The 20,227-nt window shown below is 33.5% G+C and overlaps 1 protein-coding gene across 12 annotated transcripts in view; it reads left to right on the plus strand.

Moving 5' to 3' along the window:
• Dys (Dystrophin) overlaps positions 1–20,227 on the plus strand; it is a 2,834,509-nt gene that overhangs the window by 1,630,950 nt on the left and 1,183,332 nt on the right. For 11 of the 12 annotated variants that reach the window (XM_069839232.1, XM_069839233.1, XM_069839235.1 and 8 more), the window contains one exon: positions 10,432–10,488. The exons of the other annotated variant lie outside the window; for it this stretch is intronic. In XM_069839232.1, coding sequence (XP_069695333.1) covers positions 10,432–10,488 — 57 coding nt within the window. The remainder of the gene's footprint in view (positions 1–10,431; positions 10,489–20,227) is intronic. 12 annotated transcript variants of the gene reach the window in all.

Here is a 20,227-nt window from a genome sequence, read left to right on the forward strand (position 1 = left end):
CAAACCACCTCAAGTTTCGTAGATTTGAATATCCAATACACAGCTGTACTCAGAAAATTATTATACACTGCAGAATCAGTTTTTAATAACAAATTGAATTGAGCTCTAAATATGTCGGGAATCCTGCAGGTCATGGCCTCCGTGTAATAGCCTATTGTTTATTATAGTGTGTGTTTTGTTCTGAAATTCAATCAAGTCGGCCGTGATTCGATAAAATTAGTTCTCAAAACTGACAACAGATGGATTTTGGAAAATAGGAAAATTATGTAGGAAAATTGACATTTCACTGAAAACTACTACTTTTCCGAAAAACTTTGGGTTCCAAGCTTCAAAATGAGGGGCCATTTACTAAAATCCGTTCAGCCGTTTTCCATTACCAGTTCAAATTATATATATATAGATTGGTAGGCAAAATTAAAATTTCACAATACTATAATATTGTACAACATATAAAATATGGACATTGCGATAGCTGTTTTCTTTACGGTCCGACAAGGTTTAATAAACTAGTGTGAGAAATGAAGCTTTGCCAATTTTGGGGTAGCGCTCCATATTAATGATATGCATGTCTTGGATAGTAGAAGAGGAAGTTTTTTACCTTGCTACTAATGGCACCTCTAGACGTATTGACATCATAGCGTATTCCCAGGCTACCAAGAAAGGATATATAATTGATCCTACCATAAGGATTGAAACGGGGAGTAGCCAGCCGGAGGATGTCAATAAAGAAAAGATCAACATTTATCTGCCAACAGTTGATTACTTCAAAGCTAAATACCAGCTTGAAGACATTGAGGTGATTGGTCTTCTTATTGGAGCTCGTGGTGTGATTCCCAAGTTCTTTAAAAGCTTCAGGAAGACTTTTGAACTACCACAGACACTTACTGCTGACATCATAACTTCAGTTTTGAAACGCTCTTGCCAAATTCTGAGTCATGATATTCACTCTGTTTAATTTTTTTTTATTCACTTTATATTCATATATGTTTATTTTAATTTTCTTTCTACAAAATTTATGTAAACATTTAATATTGTAAAATTTATGTAGGAGAGTATACTGAGTCCTTCTGGACTACCTCCAATGGGAGGCAGTTATTATCTTATCTCTATATATAATTTGAACTGGTCATGGAAATTACGGGAAAACGGCTGAACGGATTTTAATAAATGGCCCCTCATTTTGAAGCTTGGAACCCAAAGTTTTTCGGAAAAATAGTAGTTTTCAGTGAAATGTCAATTTTTAAACATAATTTTCCTATTTTCCAAAATCCATCTGTCGTCAGTTTTGAGAAGTAGCTAATTGCATTCAGGAGAAGCGAAGCGAGTATCAAGTCGGCCGTATTGCATTTCAGAATAAAACAAAACACACACTACAGTAAACAATATTACACGAAGGCCATGATCTGCAAGAATGCTGACATATTTAGAGCTCAAATTAAATTGGTTATTAAAAACTGAACTTACTAATAATAATTTACAGGTTCGATTCTGTGGTGTGTAATTTTCTGGGTACAGCTGTGTATTGGATATTAAAAACTACAAAACTTGAGGTGGTTTGATGACATTATTACTAATAGAAATAAAATATTATCGTAGTTAATGCCGTGATGTGACTATTTTTCATTAATTATACATATTAATGCTATATTGATGATATGAAAGTGAAACGTTTTGGGGTTATATAAGTAGATGTAGAGAATAACTTAAATTAGATTTTGATTTCTATATTTTATTGAGTAGCGGTTATATAGTATATGTTACTGAAAGCTATAAAACTTACGTAAGATAATAATATTATTAAAAATCAAATATTTTTATAATTATTAATCAAGTGTGTTGGGTCTTTTTCATATATTTAATGGCGGTGTGGTGTAGATATTTATTTGCGTGGTTCTCTTCAGTATTGGCTCGAGAGAGAGTGTCTTTCATGGAAGCAAATAACTTTCAGAATGTCTGGTATTCTTCATTGAAAATAAATCTGAAAAATGTTTATTTGGACGTTCAATGAACTTAGTTTGCAGCATTTGCTGCACAAGACACTAGTATGATAGAATCCGCTATAAAAATAAATGTTACATGGATGATATATCTGGAAACAAATTCAAAATCTCTTTTAAAAGATTAAGCCGAATGATAAATGTCCCAACGTTGCATAAATACCCTGGATTAGCTGTTAGCACGCCTGCCTTTATTCTTTTTCCGATGTTATGTGTGTCGGGTGCGTATGAGACAATAATGAAATATCAGAGCTCACATATACACATTGCAGATCCGATTATAATTGAAAAATATCAAGTTAATTTCATTAGAGATTTTATCCCGTGTGTGTTTTATTGAATGTGAATAATATTATTAATTCGATTGTTATGTGGGATTGTTGTGACTTCACTCTTTTCATCTGTTTCAACTTTGATTGATTTAATTAGTTTCTCAATTGTTTTAGCGTTAATTGACTGCAATTAGTTTTTTTAAACTGTTTTAGTATCGATTGGCCTGTAATTTATTAGAAAAATTGTGTAATAAAACTCCGTAAATTGAATTGAATTACACGCAGTGAAATACAGGGCCCGGCAGAAATATCTGACTTTTTTTTTTTAATTAGACAACACAATTTCTTGTATTTCAATGTAAGTTCGTTTTTATTCTATTATGCCATCCTAGCATTATAAAAACACAATTTATTGTATTTCAATCTAAGTTAGTTTTTATTCTTTTGTGCGAGATGGTGCGTATTTGCTTGTTTTCCGCACAGAACCAATACGCGGTAAGTGTGAAATACCGCATTCAGTATTCCCAACGTAACACACATAATTTCCCTCTTCTTACCGCTTAAGCGCGACATTCATTTTACTGCTTTAGGCTTTTAACATATTATTTTTAGAGACGTTTAACATAGTAATAATTATAAATTGGAAACTTACCACTGCAATTTCACCTAAATTGCAATGTTAATTATTGTTTTTAAATATTTGCAACAATTAAGTAAAGTCTACTACTCCACTAAACTTATTGCATTCCTGATACAAGTAACATTAAGGAAGCCGTGAAAAAATTGACAAGATTCCAGATGCCGATGTTATTACTGCAATATGTTATATAAATAATATTGTTAAAATATTAAAATGAAAAATAAATCATTACATAACCTTACCGTTTGTTTTAAGTTCGCATTTATAGACTGGGGGAAAGAAAGACAGACGTATATCACGGCCTGCTGGAGTATAGTAAACACAGAAAACATTTTATAGCAACAATGTTGAAGAAAGATATTTTGGTGTTCCGAAGTTGTCGTCATTAAACAGAAACCAACATGGAGATTTCATTGCAACTAATTAGAAATTCGTCTTTCAGGTATGTAATAAACGATCTTCGCACAAAATAATGTACGATACACGAGCGGTATGTTTGTTTTCATGTTCTCGGAAATTAAAAAAGCTCCACTACATTTCGCTTTTTCAATCTTTTCCTCGACCATGAAAACGTCAACATACCGCTCTTGTAACGTATATTACTATTATGCCATCCTAGCATTATAAAAAGGTTGTTACTACATCCAATATCGTTCCTAATCGGCTTATTATGACACGCGTGCCAATAATAGCAATGACATATTAGCTATGACGTAATACCGGAACGCTTGGATCGGGTGCATGCAACTCGTCTGTTTTGCTTACCGCTTTTACGTGCCGTGTAACACGAAATGAAATGCAGGACAGAAGGTAACGTATCATTTATTTCCGATTTTTAACAATTTTGTATCATTTTTGTAATATCATATAAAACAGTTTTTTTTTTATTCAGTGAAACTATATTAACAAAATAAAGGAACATTCTAACGTAAAATTTGATACGGAAGGTATAACTAGAGTTTGCAATACCTGCAAGGTCATCCATTTCTCTTTATTCAATGCAAGTGCCAGAAGCAACTAATCGATACGAATATATGAAGACATTGTCAGCTATGGATGATTTATAATTTATTTCTTACTATTTGTAATGCTAATATCCCATAAAGTGTGTCATCCAACTCATGGATAATCTTATTATGACACTCTTGTCATTTGTTTTCGTCTTCTTAGACATTTAATATTGTACGCAATGTATTGGGGGAATTTGACGTAAGATGTTTAATATTTAATAAACCTGTAGGCTTATTCACAAGCCAGGAGAATTTTGAAGTTCCTCAAAGTTGTTAAAAATTTACATTGGAGATCCTCAGAAATTTAAAGGTTCCTGATAAGACTCTTCAGACAATTGCATCAACCATTTTAAAATCTTTACTGAACATCATCAGTCACCATCTCTATTCATCTTTATAATATCAAATGTATATTATTTATTTTCAATAAATTTTTATCGTTTAGATAGCCACCATATCTTGTCGCAGAATATTCTTTTTTAAAATTTCATTACGTATTTTTTTAACATTAATTTACGTTTTTTTTTTCTTCATTTGAATTGATTAGGATACCGATATTTAAAATCCAAGATTTGGACGGCTATCATTTCAATGATATTCTCTCTATATATATTGTTTTTCATTAAAATTGGGTTCATTTTCATAAAAGTTTCTGTTTTAGATATTTCACTAGTGTTGTTGCTAGGCAAGTGGAATAAATAAATAATTACGCAAACAAATAAATAAATAGTAATTATTCAAGTTATTCTTGAATGAATTAATGTGTATTTCTTTAGGTTAAACTAAGCCTTTCTTTTCGCTACATAACTTTGGAATTGACTTTCACATACTCCCTTGTATTTCTTGTATTTCAATATTTTCCTTTATATTTCCTTGTTTTTGTTGTATTCTTGTTTTCTTTTTATTATCCTTGTTCTCCTTGTCTCCCGCTTGTTATTCTTATATTCTCCTTGTTCTCCTTGTCTTCCGTTTGTTCTCATTGTCCTTCCATATTCTCCTTTTATTCCCTATGTTCTCCTTGTATTCACCGTGTTCTTGTATTCCCCATGTTCTCCTTGTATTCCCTTGTTCTCCTTTTATTCCCTTCTCCGTGTATTGCCCTTGTTTTCCTTTATTATCCCTGTGTTACCTTATTATTCCTGTATTTCGCTTGTTCTCCTTCCATTCGCCTTGTTCTCTTTGCATCCCAATACACTCCCCCTGTTCTCATTATAGGCATATTCGACTTGTTTTCCTTCTACAGAAGAACCTCGATTATCTGTCCCAGATTAATCGTTCTGCGGATTACCCATTACTAAAGAAGAACGTGTTTTTTTCGCGGTATAAGTAATGATTTGCACTGCTCTTTCTTACTTTCTGAATCGTGCCTATAGGATAAGTGTAATTTCAGTGCATACATAACACGTTCGTTTCTGTATCACAAAAATTTCACTTTGCACCACTAGCTTAAATATTTTTATATAATTAACAAACTTAGAATATGTATAAAAAGTAAATTAATTGCGGGAAAGTGTAGAAAAAATAAATCAGTTTTTTAAAGTATTTTAAATTTCGCCAAATAGATTTAAATCCATTAAAATTGTTAATATTGATTATCCGTTCTTTTATGATTAACCATTTGCCATCTCCCGTCTATTAAAACAGATAATCGACGTTCTACTCTATTACCCTTCTCCTGCTTGTCTTCCCCTTCTTCTCCTTGTATTCCCCTATTGCTCCTTAAATTCCCCTTGTTGTGCTTGTATTTCTCTTGTTCTCTTTTTTTTGCGCTCTCTTCGTCAACTCTTCAACGTAACGACATGCAGCATAGTAAAGTTGTGCACCTGTCGACAGGTGATCGCGCCCATACGTAGTTCAACTTACAGATATGCAGCTGCTGCATAGTAAAGCTATGAACCTGCCATTGCTTCCGACCACTCATTCTCAAGATATAGTTAAGTGCCATATTCTACACCACATAGTTTACTGATACTATTCTTAAACATCCTGTGTATTATCTCGCAGTAAAATAATTCATTAGGAATAATTATAAATTGCATCGTTTTTCCTAATTTTACTTTTTCAATAATATTCTGCTGTTGTATTTTAATTATTATGCTTTAACGTCTGTTTCAGCCATATATTATTAATGTGTTCAAAATTGTTACAGCTAGCATGATGTAACGCATTCAGGTGTTACAGCTTCATTTTATTACGTTCTTCAAGTTTTCTAGCATTATTCCTTTGTATTTCCTTACTTTTTTATGATTTACTTTATATAATGGTAATAATAATACTCACACAGAATAAGTGTTTCTGTATTTAATATATTCGAGCATGTTTATGGGTTTTATATAGCATTTATTTGATGGAGGGAAAGTCATTACCTTTAACAACAAATATGTTGGGGTAAAGTGAAGAGTTCCTCTAGACTAGACCAAGAGAATTAAATGCTCTTCTTATTCGTTGTCGAATATTTAACGAATATTTAACAGTGGAAAACTGTCGAAGGATTCGACGTGTAACTTGGCTAATTAACTAATATAGACGACAAAATTGTGAACTGTGTATTGTCCAGAAGGCAACGTAAAAAGCACAGTTGAAATCATCTGCAAGTACGTGAATTTTATAATAAACATTTAGGGTGCTATTCATAGACATTTCGCAGCACGCGCTACGAGCGTACTAAGCTAGCCCCGGCTATCCACTGGTTACTAGTACAGAATTCAAATCATATCATATCGCTAACACTGATTTATGAATACGAAAAACGCTGATCATCCACCGGAAACCCGCGCTAAAGATGTCTATGAATACGGCCCTTTATGTATTTAATATATTCGAGCATGTTTATGGGTTTTATATGACATTTATTTGATGGAGGGAAAAGCATTATCTTTAACAACAAATATGTTGGGGTAAAGTGAAGAGTTCCACTAGACTAGACCAAGAGAATTAAATACTCTTCTTATTCATTGTCCAATATTTAACAGTGGAAAACTGTCGAAGGGTTCGACGTGTAACTTGGCTAATGAACTAATATAAACGACAAAATTATGAACTGTGTTTTGTCCAGAAGACAACGTAAAAAGGACAGTTGAAATCATCTGCAATTACGTTAATTTTATTTCAATTGTAACGTCATTGCACAAAGGTTTCCTATGCACAAAAATAATTAATTATTGGAAGCATGTCAAATCAATGTAATGAGTGGAAGAGATGTTTTTAATTATGTTAGGTTGTATATCTATTATTTCATTTAATTTAGCGCAACTGAATGTATATTACTGTTCTGGAAAAGACTTTATGTGGGGTATATAATTGTTGAAATGTTTTTTAGCCATATGAAGCATGTTTTTTTATTCAGTCTTAAGTTTGTGTCATTGGTATGTTGAATTGTCTGAATGAACTCTTTCGTAGTTCTATTTGTATGCAACTTGTTAGTATTAATTAATATTGTCTTTTGAAAATTCTGTTTCCTAGGAATGGTAATGTAAGTTTGTTGTAACATTATTGTACAGAGTGTTGTGAAAGTGTTGCATATCTTAAGACATTCATTTCACTGAAGTATTTCTATAAAATTAATACGAAAATATGTTTGTAACTAATTGTGATTAGTTAATGGTCACAAGGTTGGTTTATAGAATTTAAGGATATACTGTAAAATACAAGCCCGTCCCTCCACAGAAATCCACACTTCCACAGTGCTTTGAGTGGAGTTTGTGGTGAACTTACAGTCAATCGTAATATAGTTTCTCATTGGGCTACTCGTTTTCGTGATGATCCTGTCAGCAAGTTTGCAATTTCCAGGCGTTTCTGCTTCTGTTCAGAAGTCAAAAAGTGAGAGACCCATCGTGTAGAAATTTTTCTTTTCTCGAAATTCTTTGTCAAAATACGGAATACTGAATTTGGTGAAATCCTGGTAGCTTCTGGAAGTTCCTCACACGTCGCTCGACGATCTTCTTGAAGAGCACCCGCCACAAGTTTCACACTTTGTTCATGTGTTGATGTTTTCGGCCTTCCTGGTCTTGCATCATCATCTAAGCTAACACGGAAACGAGTAGCCCAACGAAAAACTGTACTACGGTCCATTGTGAGCTCACCGCAAACTCCGCTCCTCTGTGGATTTCTGTGAGGTTTTGCCACATAAAGGTTCGATCATTGACCTTCAATCGTCACAGTACCCGAGACACGTGTAGGCTCCATTTCTAACTCTTGTTACCTAAACACAGAGTATACTATGAACGAAACGAACACACATGCTTCTACCTCAATTCTTCAAATGCAACTGACATAATATTCATTGTTGTTGCATCATCCACTTCACAGTTCTACCAACTTATGCATTATTTTTGAAATGACCCTCGTATATTATTAGAATGACAGCCTGGAATAAATCACAAAATTTTTATTTTATATTAGCGAAAGTTCCAAATGTCGTATAAATTAATTTTACGTTGTAGTGAGACTTCAAATATTATAGATTTTTTATTTAATGGGATTCACAAACGTGTAATAAATCAATTTATTATTGTAACAGCTTCAAATGATATCTGTATGTAGGGTGACCAGACGTTGTCTTTTGTCCGGACATGTCCTTTTTAGGGTTTTGTCCGGGGTTCGGGCGGATTTTTTTAAAATAAAAAAATATCCTCCTTTTCGTGACTTGTTTGTATGCCTGATATTTTTAAATTATCTGATTTAAAGCCTTTTTGAAATAATGTGCCTGTAGGTGGCAGCAGCATCGACGGAATATACTCTTTGCCAACGATCGTAACTCTCTTTGCTCCTCCTTCTTATGGTCATTGCCCACAGGTAGCTAGTAAATCGAGGTGCGAATGTAAAATCTAAATAGATATTTTCTGTCTTCTTTAATATATAATTATAGTTCCCTTGACTTTCATATGTAGCTAACTGCGGCAAACCGACGCTGTAAAGCACCTCGACATTTGCCCCGTTAAAGTAAGTACAGTGCATAACCCTTTCAGTTCTTCGGTAAAAAATCTTGGCATTCACATGGATAATAATCTCAACTGGGACATGCAAATCACAGAAACCTGCAGAAAAGTATATTCTATTATCCATGTGCTAAAAAGGATAAATGTTCATCTTGCCTCTTGCTTAAAAAAGTCCCTTGTATTTCCCTATTTTGACTATGCTGACATTTTACTGACTGACCTTTCCAGCGACAACAAAACGAAACTTCAACGCGCTCATAACTTGTGTGTACGTTTTGTAAGCAGTGTTTGTAAATATGATCATATTACCCCATCCCTGGAAGCAATAGGTTGGCTTAGACTTGAAATCTTGAACTCTTCTATTCCTTCGTACCTGTCGTCTCGCTTCACTTACCTTTCTTCCCGCCACAATCTGAACACACGCTCTCGCCATGAAACAATACTAACAATACCATCCCATCGTACCTCCTCATACTCATCCTCTTTCACAACAGCCCTGCCAAGACTCTGGAATTCGTTACCTGCTAGCATCAGAGACTGTCGAAATAAAATTGAATTCAAACGTAAACTTACTAGGCACTTTGTCAGTAATTGAGACTCGTTCAGACATGGTTTCTTGTATAGGCCTATAGTTCTCTTAATATATCACAAAATATTTCAATATCCGGCAATTTCATCACTATAGAATTTTGTTATTCTAGGTTTACTTTGTAATTCAGTAAATACAAAAATATTCTTTGTTCTTAACTTCTATGATAAAATATCTAGCTTTCATTAATCAGGTAATCTTGTCGTACTTTAATTTTTATTGTAATTGTAATTGTAAATTTAATGTTAATTGTAATTTATTGTCCATATTATAGTTGTAATCCCCTGGTAGAGGGGCAGAGAAGGCCTGACGGCCTTATCTCTACAAGGTTAAATAAATAAATACTACTAATACTACTAACTGTAAAAATCAATATTGTTAAGTTTTATCATAATTATTTTGTAATAAAACAGATATTGACGTAAAGTAAAGTATAATACGAGTATAAGTTTTAAATCTAAGTACATATTTTCTGTCCTCTTTTTTCGAACAATGTCCTCCTTTTTAAAGCTTTGTGTCCTCTCTTTATCGACGTGAATCTGGTTACCCTACATGTAGGTAACCTCAGAGATACGAATTTAGCATAAATTAATACTTAATGAGTGAAATTACAAATATCGTATATCTAGTTTCTTCTCTTATTGGTAGCCTGAATCAGTGAAATCTGTAAATATGAGTATTGCTGTTTGATTTCAGTAAAAGTGTCAACTTTAATAACAGTATTGTTAGTAAAAAAATTGAATTAATTTCTTTACTTCAGTGAATACCAAACTCTCTTTTGATATGTAACATTTTTAACTCTCTGTGCATATCTCGTTTATCACATATTTTTAAAATCTTATACTTAATGTAGTATGTATGTTAAAACGCTTGTAACTTTCTTTCAACTAATGTCTTAGTGTTATTAATAATAATATGCATTTGTTCTCTTGTATTATTTGTGCTTTGTGCCCGTCTGACGTCATGATTGTTGCTCTTGTCTACAGCACTGTCTGATTCTCTCTGCTCGCCAATCTTATACCATCTTCGGACATATCTAAAAGGTAACCAAGGGTAACCAAGGTATTAGCGATGCTGTGCTTTTTTTTTTTTCAAAGTTTTGAACAAATACTTCCTTTTTCCTTGCACACCTTTTAACTGCATGGGTTGAGGAAGTGTGATGTCTTTCTAATCAACTGATTAAATCTAATAAAATAATGAACATTGGTGTTAGAAATCCAGTTTTGTTTGTTTTGGGATTGTGAAGGGTTTCTATCTCACATGCACCAACATCTGTTGATAAAAGTCTTGGACGTAAATAAAATGAGAAATTTGTATCCTAAAATATTCTGTGGAGAGGTTAAAGTAAATTCCATGTACGTGGTTCCATTTATTGTATTCTGTGGTAATGTGTAGTTTTAGGGACATTCAGAGAGCATCGACAGTTACTGTAATATAATAAATAATAAATAAATTTAGCTTCCCTTATGTAAAGGTTACCAGATTTGACAAAGGGTATTACATATAATTTGGAAATACACCTAAAAGGTAAAATTGTATACATTTGAAACGGTTAGGGAATCGTCAGAATGTCAGAAAAATGTACGCCTAAGTAGCGTTTGTGCTCATTTACAATTAAGAAAAGGGGGGAAAAAATATCATCAGATAGGTTAGAATGATTTGAATTCCATATACATTCATTCCATTCTCGGGCTTGTGTTTTCCAGTAGCCTACAGAACCTAAAGAAATCACATATTTTTTGTTTTTGTATACAATATTGTCATTTGAAAATTACACCCAAAATTTATTGAATGACGTCCCATTTCTATTTCTATTTTTGTTTGAACTCTTAAATTAATTTTAAATCGGAATAGTATTCAATTCTAATTTGCTTCGTTGTTGTCAACTAATACTGTTTTTGTCCCTGAAGGCAAATAGCATTGTTTCAACGACATTTGAGAGTGACTTACTTCCAAATGTAAACAGTTCCAAGGAAAACTTACGATCAGTGAAAATATTAAGAAATTCGTCCTCAGTATTAGTTTTGTACTATATAGAACATGTAGGCCTATTTGTTAGCAAGAACAGGTAAATGAAGGCAAAATTCTGTGACCGCCCATCACTTCTCAATTTTCAACTCTGAGTAATAGATGTTACCATACCACCTCTGTGGTGTAGGGGTCAGCATGCTGGTCTCTTACGCAGAGGGCCCGGGTTCGATTCCCGGTCGGGTTGAATTTCCTGGTTGAGGTTTTTCAGGGTTTTCCTCAACCGTAAGGCAAATGCCAGGAAATTCGGGCCACAGCATCCCTGAATATCACCGGCCTCATTCATCACCGAAATCATATTCATAACAAATCAGTAACATATATACAGTCGCCATCTAGTTCACAACAATAGAACCAGTCTCAACAATAGTACACAGGCCTTCGGATTTCAACCAAAGATTAACTCGCGATATGACCAAAGATTTTAAAGCGAGTATAAATAACAGCGAAGAAAAAAAAAAAAAAGATGTTACCATGACAATAATTGTAGAGAATTCTGGAGTTAAAATAAAAACGTGTAAATTCAAATACACTGGTTCATGATCTTCTGTGTGTTGTAATGTCTAGTAATATACATGCGCCGTGAGCACAAAGTAAAAATGAATATCACTTAAATCGAGACCACTTCAGAACCAACGATTTTGTTGTCATGTGCTTGGCATTGCAAACACCTACCAACAAGTCGTAGAGATACAATCTGCGGTTTAGAGGGGCATACACTTTTAAATTGTTAGACAGTAAAGTAATAATAATAATAATAATAATAATAATAATAATAATAATAATAATAATAATAATAATAATAATAATAATAATAATAATGTCATATTTTAAAAATTAAGTAAGGTAAAGTTTGTGAGTCCGCCGTTTTCCTATGTGAATAGCTTGTTCACTTCCCAACTAAGTTGTCCTTGGTTCGATTCCCGCCTTGAGCAATGGAAGGAATTATCTTCTGTCCGTGGGACTGGATGTTTGTCCCTTGTCATGTGCTGTCCTGTGTTGTCTCAGCGGTGATCCTGCTCTGTGCTGACCACACGACTAAGGGGCCCTGCAGGGTTGTTTCTGATCTCTGATAACGAATTTTAATGACGTCAGGAATCACACCGACAGCTGAATTGCGGCGAGAAATGACAAACCATATTGAGTGATTTCGTAATCAGAGTGCGCGGTGTGTCACAGTAACAATGCCCAAGAAAATCGAGCCTTTTTGAGAGGGGTATATAACATCTCTTTACGATGCCAAGTACTCTTACGTGAAAATCATAGGAGCCTGCAAAACACGTGGTTTCGTTATATCCAAGAAAAGCATCTTGTGTGTACCTAATAAGACTGGCAAAGCTCGGATGGGATTAATTCCAGAATGGAAAAAGCAAGCCAATCCACCCTCCGTCACAAGTCGTCGCACCCCACGAGATGATACAAATTTTATTCCATTCCAGTTTTACCAGTCTTATTAAGTACACAGAAGATGCCTTTTTTGGAAATAACGAAACCTCGTTTATTGCAGGCTTATTTTATTTTCACTTAACTGTACTTGGCATCGGAAAAGGTTGTTATGTACCCCTCCCAAAAAGGCTCGATTTTCTTAGGAATTTCTGCTGTGAGTCTCCGTGCACTCTGACTATGAGATCACTCACTACTGATCTGTCACCTCGCGTCATAGTTCAGCTGTCGTGTGACTCCTGACGCACGTGACATCATTCAAATTCGTTATCAGAGATCGGAAAGAACCCTGTATTAACATGTATAGAACTTCACTTAAATTTACTTTGGTAAAGAAATTGAACCACTTTGTATTTACACTTCCTTTGTGTTGAATAGTTCCTATTTCAATAAATTAAATAACCCTTAAATTTTAAAAATTTCTCATAAAAACTGCCTGTATTGAATATGCATTTAGATTAAAATTTAAGGTAATTTGGAACTTAACTTTCCTGAGATTTTTTTGGAACATCTGTTCCGTTTGTTCCTTCACTTATGGAAATATTTTCGCATTTTAAAGAATCTACACTGTGTTCAAATTTTGAAAATAAGACACATGTTAAATTTAGAAAAATTGAAAAATAGTTGAAAAATTGTTCTCAGTGTATTCATATGTCTTGTGCATTACTCGTCACTTCATATTCTTTCATTTTATCTGCATGCGATGATTTAACAAATTTATGATATTTGTGCAGAAAAGACATGAAATATTAAAACAAAATTATGTAAAATAGCCATTCTTTTACAGTCCGTAAATATGGAATTTTGGTCGTAGCGCACGAGATCAATAACGGACACTCTATATCCAAGAGTACAGGTAAATTGTAGGCCTTTTTTTACACATGCTGTACTTGCGTTATATTTGTACGCATGTGGCCTTATTTTTCTTGGCATTCATGGGAGTGGGGTATTGTTGGTACATGTATACAAAAACTAAAAACATCCGCTTGCTTTACTTTCTTTAAAAAATCTGTCGATGTTGTCTGAGTGTTGGAAATCTAGATTTCTAGTTTTTAGCGTTGCTAGAAGTTACATCTCTGTAAAAGTCTGAGTTTTTTTTTATTAGTAAGATGAAGATTTTGAAATATACGTGTGTAGATTTACTATTTTTTTTTGTATAGTCTACTCTACTACCGTTATAGGGGATTAGTAATGTTTTTCTGTCACATGTCCCAGAAGATGAAACCAGTAAGTAGTTCGGGAAGGGTCTAGAAATTCTCGTCACCGTAGATGTCGTCGTTATACCTTCTTGTCACCAATTACATTTTAGTCACCGGCGTTCTCGTCACCTATCAGATTTAATAATTTATTAATGTTTTATTGCAAAAATTTAATGACATTTTAATGTAATTTTAAGGCTGTTTCCGTGGTTACGCATATAAGTATTTGACAAAAAAATTTTAGGCGTAAGGTGACGTTCTTACTTATTTTTGTTATTACCAAATTCATTGTATTGATGGAGCATAACGAAAGGAAATTTCGATTCACTTGAAGTATTAGGGGCTTTGTGAAACTAATACATCAAGGATATATGTAGCCTATGCCAGGCATAAAGTCCGAGATTACGGTGATGTTTGAGATGCCACCAGCGTAGAAGATGCGACGCTACAATAACCCTGACTCCAGATAAAACATCTGTAATTGAAGGCCCTTCTGAACATCCGAGTCATGATCGTAACTAGGGAAGGATTCACGCCATTGAAACCATAGAGGCAATGAAAGAAACTGTACGAACAGCTGATGCATCATCTGCAGGCAATATTCAGCGTCACGCTAAAAATGTTCTGAGTGAAACAAACATGAACGTGCCATAGGAAAAAACCCTGAAGAGAACTGTCCGAAAAGTACAAAGACAAAATTTGTCACCTGAGCCCCGACATATAGATGAATTGGAAGATACTGATGATCAGCGAGATATCGGACACAGTTTTGGTGATAATTTTGAAACATAAATCGTGTAACATTTTATACAGCGTACTTGTGGATATTTTACTTGTCAAAATAAATTATTATTTTTAAGAAAATGTGTAGGCCTACTGGTGACCAAAATATCGGATGACCAGAAAGTCGAAGTGGCCAAAACACCGGGTGACAAAATTGCAGTGGCTAGGTGGTACAATGGTCCCGCGCCGTGGCGTCGCGGTCTAAGACATTCTGCCTAGAACTCGCGTTACGGAATGCGCGCTGGTTCGATTCCTCATGGGGGAAGAAATTTTCTCATGAAATTTCGGCCAGTGTATGGGACCGGTGCCCACCCAGCATCGTGATGCACTTTGGGAGCTACGATAGGTAGCGAAATCCGGTTGCGAATCCCAGCTATAACGGCTGGGGGGGATCATCGTGCTAACCACACGATACCTCCATTCTGGTTGGATGATCGTCCACCTCTGCTTCGACATGTGGGCATGAGGGCAGTAGCCGGCTGGTCGGTCTAGGCCCTTCACGGGCTGTAGCGTCACGGATTATTATTATAGGTGGTACAATGACGAGAGTTTCGGTGACAAGAATTCCACTTCCCGTTCGGGAACATTGAAAACTTTTAAAAATCCTACGGTTCTATCACCAGAAAAATATAATTTCTATACTTCTACGGACATGAACCGAAGTCCTTCCTGTACTACGACCACTATTTGATTTTTCATGCGTGCTAAACCCTGTGGTAGGAAGATAGATACGAGCGTGGATCTTCAGCTTCAGAGATCTAATATAGATAGGCTTACGTCAGTCAGATACAAACATTCATCAGACCGAAAAGCTAATCCTGTATTACAGCAGATATGGCCAATTCTTGTGCAGGGAGTAATAATGTAGTAATATGATTGGCCATCCCCCCCAGACTTCAGCTAATGTTTTAGGTTGCTCTGTGTCATATGCTTATGATGTAATGAATTCATATGCAATCCGGGAAAATTTTATTTATTTATTTATTTATTTTATTGCTAGTTAGTTTGAAATGAATACAAGTTAATAAATACAATGAAAGATAAACTAGTCCACTCCTGAATGAGTAAAACTCGTACTCAGGAGGGGATTCCAATACAGACAAAAATAAAATTAAAATTGAGAGTGAGTACAGATTAAAAAGTGTTTAATATATTTAAACCGAAACTTTAAATCCAATACAAATGTTTTATATTTTTATTAATTTGGAGAGGATTCGTGGTTAAAATAATATTGGAATAAAATTTGTTTAGGGGAGAGTCGGGTAGTATTGGACATCGGGTAATATCGGACAGTGCGTTTCTTTCATCTACCACCATATGGTAGTACCTGAATGACATGGTTACGTTTCTCTATGCGATATTACAGAAACGTAACCATGTCAATTAGGTACTATCATTGTGTGGTATATGAAAGAAACTCACTGTCCAATATTACCCGCTGTCCGATACTACCCGACTCTCCCCTAATAATTTGGGACCTTGACTCATGCTATGATAAAAACCTGTGCATTGGTTTTACATTTTGGTTCACACAAACGCAGAGAATTCATATTTTTAGTTCTATATTTATGTATATACCTTTCAAAGTTATTAAAATTTCTATGAAAATATTTTAATAAAATAAAATAATACATTTGTTTAATATTGGAAACTTTGAAGTGTTTAAACAACAATTCAGTTGGGTAATTTTTCTGATTTTTAAAACAAATTTTTAATACTTTTTTCTGTGGTAAAATTAACGGATAAACGTTGGATTTGTAAGTTCCACCCCAACCTTGATACCATACATAAATATAGATTGAAATAATGCTAAATAAATTATACGTAAACAGTTAATTGACAAAATATTTCTTAGAACAACAGAGTAATATGTTTTATGTAATTTATTACAAATATAATGAATATGATTATCCCATTTTAAATGATTATCAATAATTATACCTAAGTGTTTAACCTCATTAACTTCATTAATAACTGAACAATTGCAATTTATATCGGAAATATAAGATAATGTAGTGAGTTTTGGTGAGTGTGGGAAATGAGGGAAAACATGAGTAAAAATTATATTTCTCTAGTCTTCTTTACCTAGTGTAACTCTGTAATTCAATTGGGATTGAACCCCAGAGAGTATAGTTCCATTTAGTGAATCATTAAAAAAATATTTTATGAATCGGGTGATATTTTTTGAAGCATTTTATTTGTTACAGCTTTTTCATGAATCTGCAGTCTTTAATGGATCACGGACTTATAACTTGTAATTAATTGTGAAATGTGAACAATAACTGCTGTTCATTTTTTGACAGCTGTACATAGTCTGTTTTATTAAAAACAAGTTGAGTTCCATTCTTTATAATCAATCGTAATGCACGGGTTTCCATATAATACATTCAATTGCATGAGAGAGGAGTGTTACTAGTCATAGTAATTAATGTTTTAAGATGATTTAATGGAATTTTACAAAGTTTTTGTTACCAGCCGTTGAATTTTGTGACTATTGGTTCAAACACAGAAAAGCAATTGTATATATATGACATTATTTTTTGTTAGGCATACAGAATACATGCGCACAACTGACAAAGTACATATAGCGTGAAGGAAAAAAAAAATCTTGATAGATCAAAATTCAGTACAGCTATCATTCTGTCTAGACTTTAGAGGACAGTAACGAAATTATAGTTCGACCTATAACATGTCGTGCCTGTAACAAATGATCTGGTATCTGTAGATGAAATTAAGTGTTCAGTGAATATACATTATTTTAAAAGATTTATTCTTTCATGATCTTGGATTTTATTTTATGTACAAATATACTGCAAAACAACATGCACCCTCAAATTTTCACTTCAAATAAATTCGGTACTAGTCTAGTATGGCCTTGTATTTCGGTATGCCCCACACAGCATGACTTAAGGGGTTAGGTACAGCTTACAGCAGTAAAATTTTACAAATATTCAACATTTTTATTCCTCCCTTACTGTACCTTTTACAATAATGAAAATTAGTATATGTAAAATACTGTACTTCTGCTAGATGAAAAAATATTTTTGCGATTTAAAAAATTTTTACATTTTTTTTTTTTTTTTGAAATTCATTTCACTGTGCAGTGGAAATGCGTTTCCAACATAACTAAAAAATTATCCAACATTTTGTGTTGAAATTTTTTGTGTTTATTTATGCATGTCATATTTACAATATGATGCAAGATCACTTCTCTGCCTTTGATAGACTATCTGATAAAAAAAATTCGTTTTCAAAATGGTGAAATATCAATAATTTTTATTACACAAAATAAAAATATATATTTATTAACGAATGTAGTTGAAACAACATGATAATGTAAACATGAGTTTCAGCAATAAAATAAAAGAGAGAGGACATGAAAAAGTTAACAAGTTTATTTAGTTATGACGGAAACGCTTCATCACTGCACAGTGAACTGCCAACATTTTTAATTTTGAAAAAAAATATATATATATATATATGTACATGTTTTCAATCATAAAAATATTTTTTTCATATAACAGAAGGACAATGTTTTGTACCTACCAATTTTCATTATTATACAAGATACAGTAATGGAGTTAAAATTTTGAATATTTTCAAAAATTTTACCGCTGCAAGCTATACCTAACTCCTTAAGAGATGCGTGCTCGAACGGTGTAAAATCATTGACGAATTTTCCTGGCAAGTTATTTAGAAATTATAATTAAGAGAGAGGTACTTTTATTACACTTATAAGGCCTAACTTCATTCTTTTTTTCCTCCCAAGATTTTAGAAATTTGCACAAGAAATATTACAAACTTTACAGAGAGTTAGGATACTTCATAATTTCACATGGAAGATAGACACTGTATCGGTCACTAAAGTGAGATATTACGTGCACCATTGAATTATTTCTGGAACAAGAACATAGGCAACATGCACTCCTTGTAAATTTCTCTAAATAGCTTATAAGAACTTAGTTTGCTTGCAGAATGTTTTCCAATGATATTCGTAAGTGTTACATTTCTGGAACGTTTAGTTTTGAATATCTTTTTATATTATTTTGTGTTACTTAAAAAATTTGTTGATTTGAGAAAATTATATCACCAAATGTATTTTTACTTCAAAATTTTATCTGAGTACCTACGATCTAATACTGAAAAGAATCAAAATACACTTTGTGGCGCAATAGTGCATAATTGTTCAAATTCTTCATGGATAAGATGTAATATAGTCCATTATGCCTTTGGGGACCCGAAATCTTTTATACGCCCTAGGGCAAAAATAAATATCGTTTGTGTACTTATACTTACATTTATTTAATTAGTAACAACTTATCTTCAGCTTGTTTGGCTTTAATAACAACTCCAGAAGGAATTTCAGTTGCAACAGACCCCGACACCATTTCCAACATAACAGAGCATTATGTATTAAATTCAGAGATTGGTAGCCTATCCAGCGTATAGGTAATTAAGTATGGACACTTCGCGTCGGTACCTTTGATATAGCCGGAGTGATTTCAATGACCTTCAAGCCAGTTAGAGCGTGAGATTCTGCTTTCTCCCTAGAGTTGGCGCTGAAATCACACCAGCTAGCAGTCAACACAGCGGAAATATAACAAATAATACATCTAGGTACATTATGTACTCAAATAAAATAAATTGGATCCATAAAATAATAAATCCGTTATTAACTGTAATGTCTAGGCTCTAGAATTCCTTTATGATGAGAGTTGAGACGTTGACCCCAACAAAAATTAAAATATGTAATGATTTGATAGCATTGAAAATGGAAAAACAAAACTCTTACGAGAAGTAAAACCATATATCTATATTATATTATCTACAAATATTAAATGAATTCGATACTTAATTTTATAATGTATTATATTATTTTATAATATAATTTATTATATCTGAAATATAAAAAATTATTATTACAACTATAAAAATAGTTCGTCCCTGAGAAATAAGGAAAAGTTGTTAACTTGAATTTATTTGAAGCAAAGCGTTACTGGATTATGCAATAAGGTAGGCGATGTTTGGATCCTGTGTCTCAACTCTATACTCTATTATTATCTTAGCGTATGCTCGATTACACTACCCTCTAGCGCTTGAAAGTGGAACTAAACGCCGGCGCACAGAGAAACAAAACACAGGAAAATTCGCTCAGTGTCCATTCTTTATAATCACTATTCGCTGGCCTAACTTATCAACAAAGAAATAATAGCATCATGCATGGCGTCCCTCGATTAAGAATTTTTATTCTAGATATTCTGTTTTTTTTTCTAGTATACACAGCCCCTAGATACCAAACAAAACACGCTAAACAAGACATACAAACACA

This window comes from Periplaneta americana, chromosome 11, assembly GCF_040183065.1.
Source record: "Periplaneta americana isolate PAMFEO1 chromosome 11, P.americana_PAMFEO1_priV1, whole genome shotgun sequence".
Lineage (NCBI taxonomy): Eukaryota > Metazoa > Arthropoda > Insecta > Blattodea > Blattidae > Periplaneta > Periplaneta americana.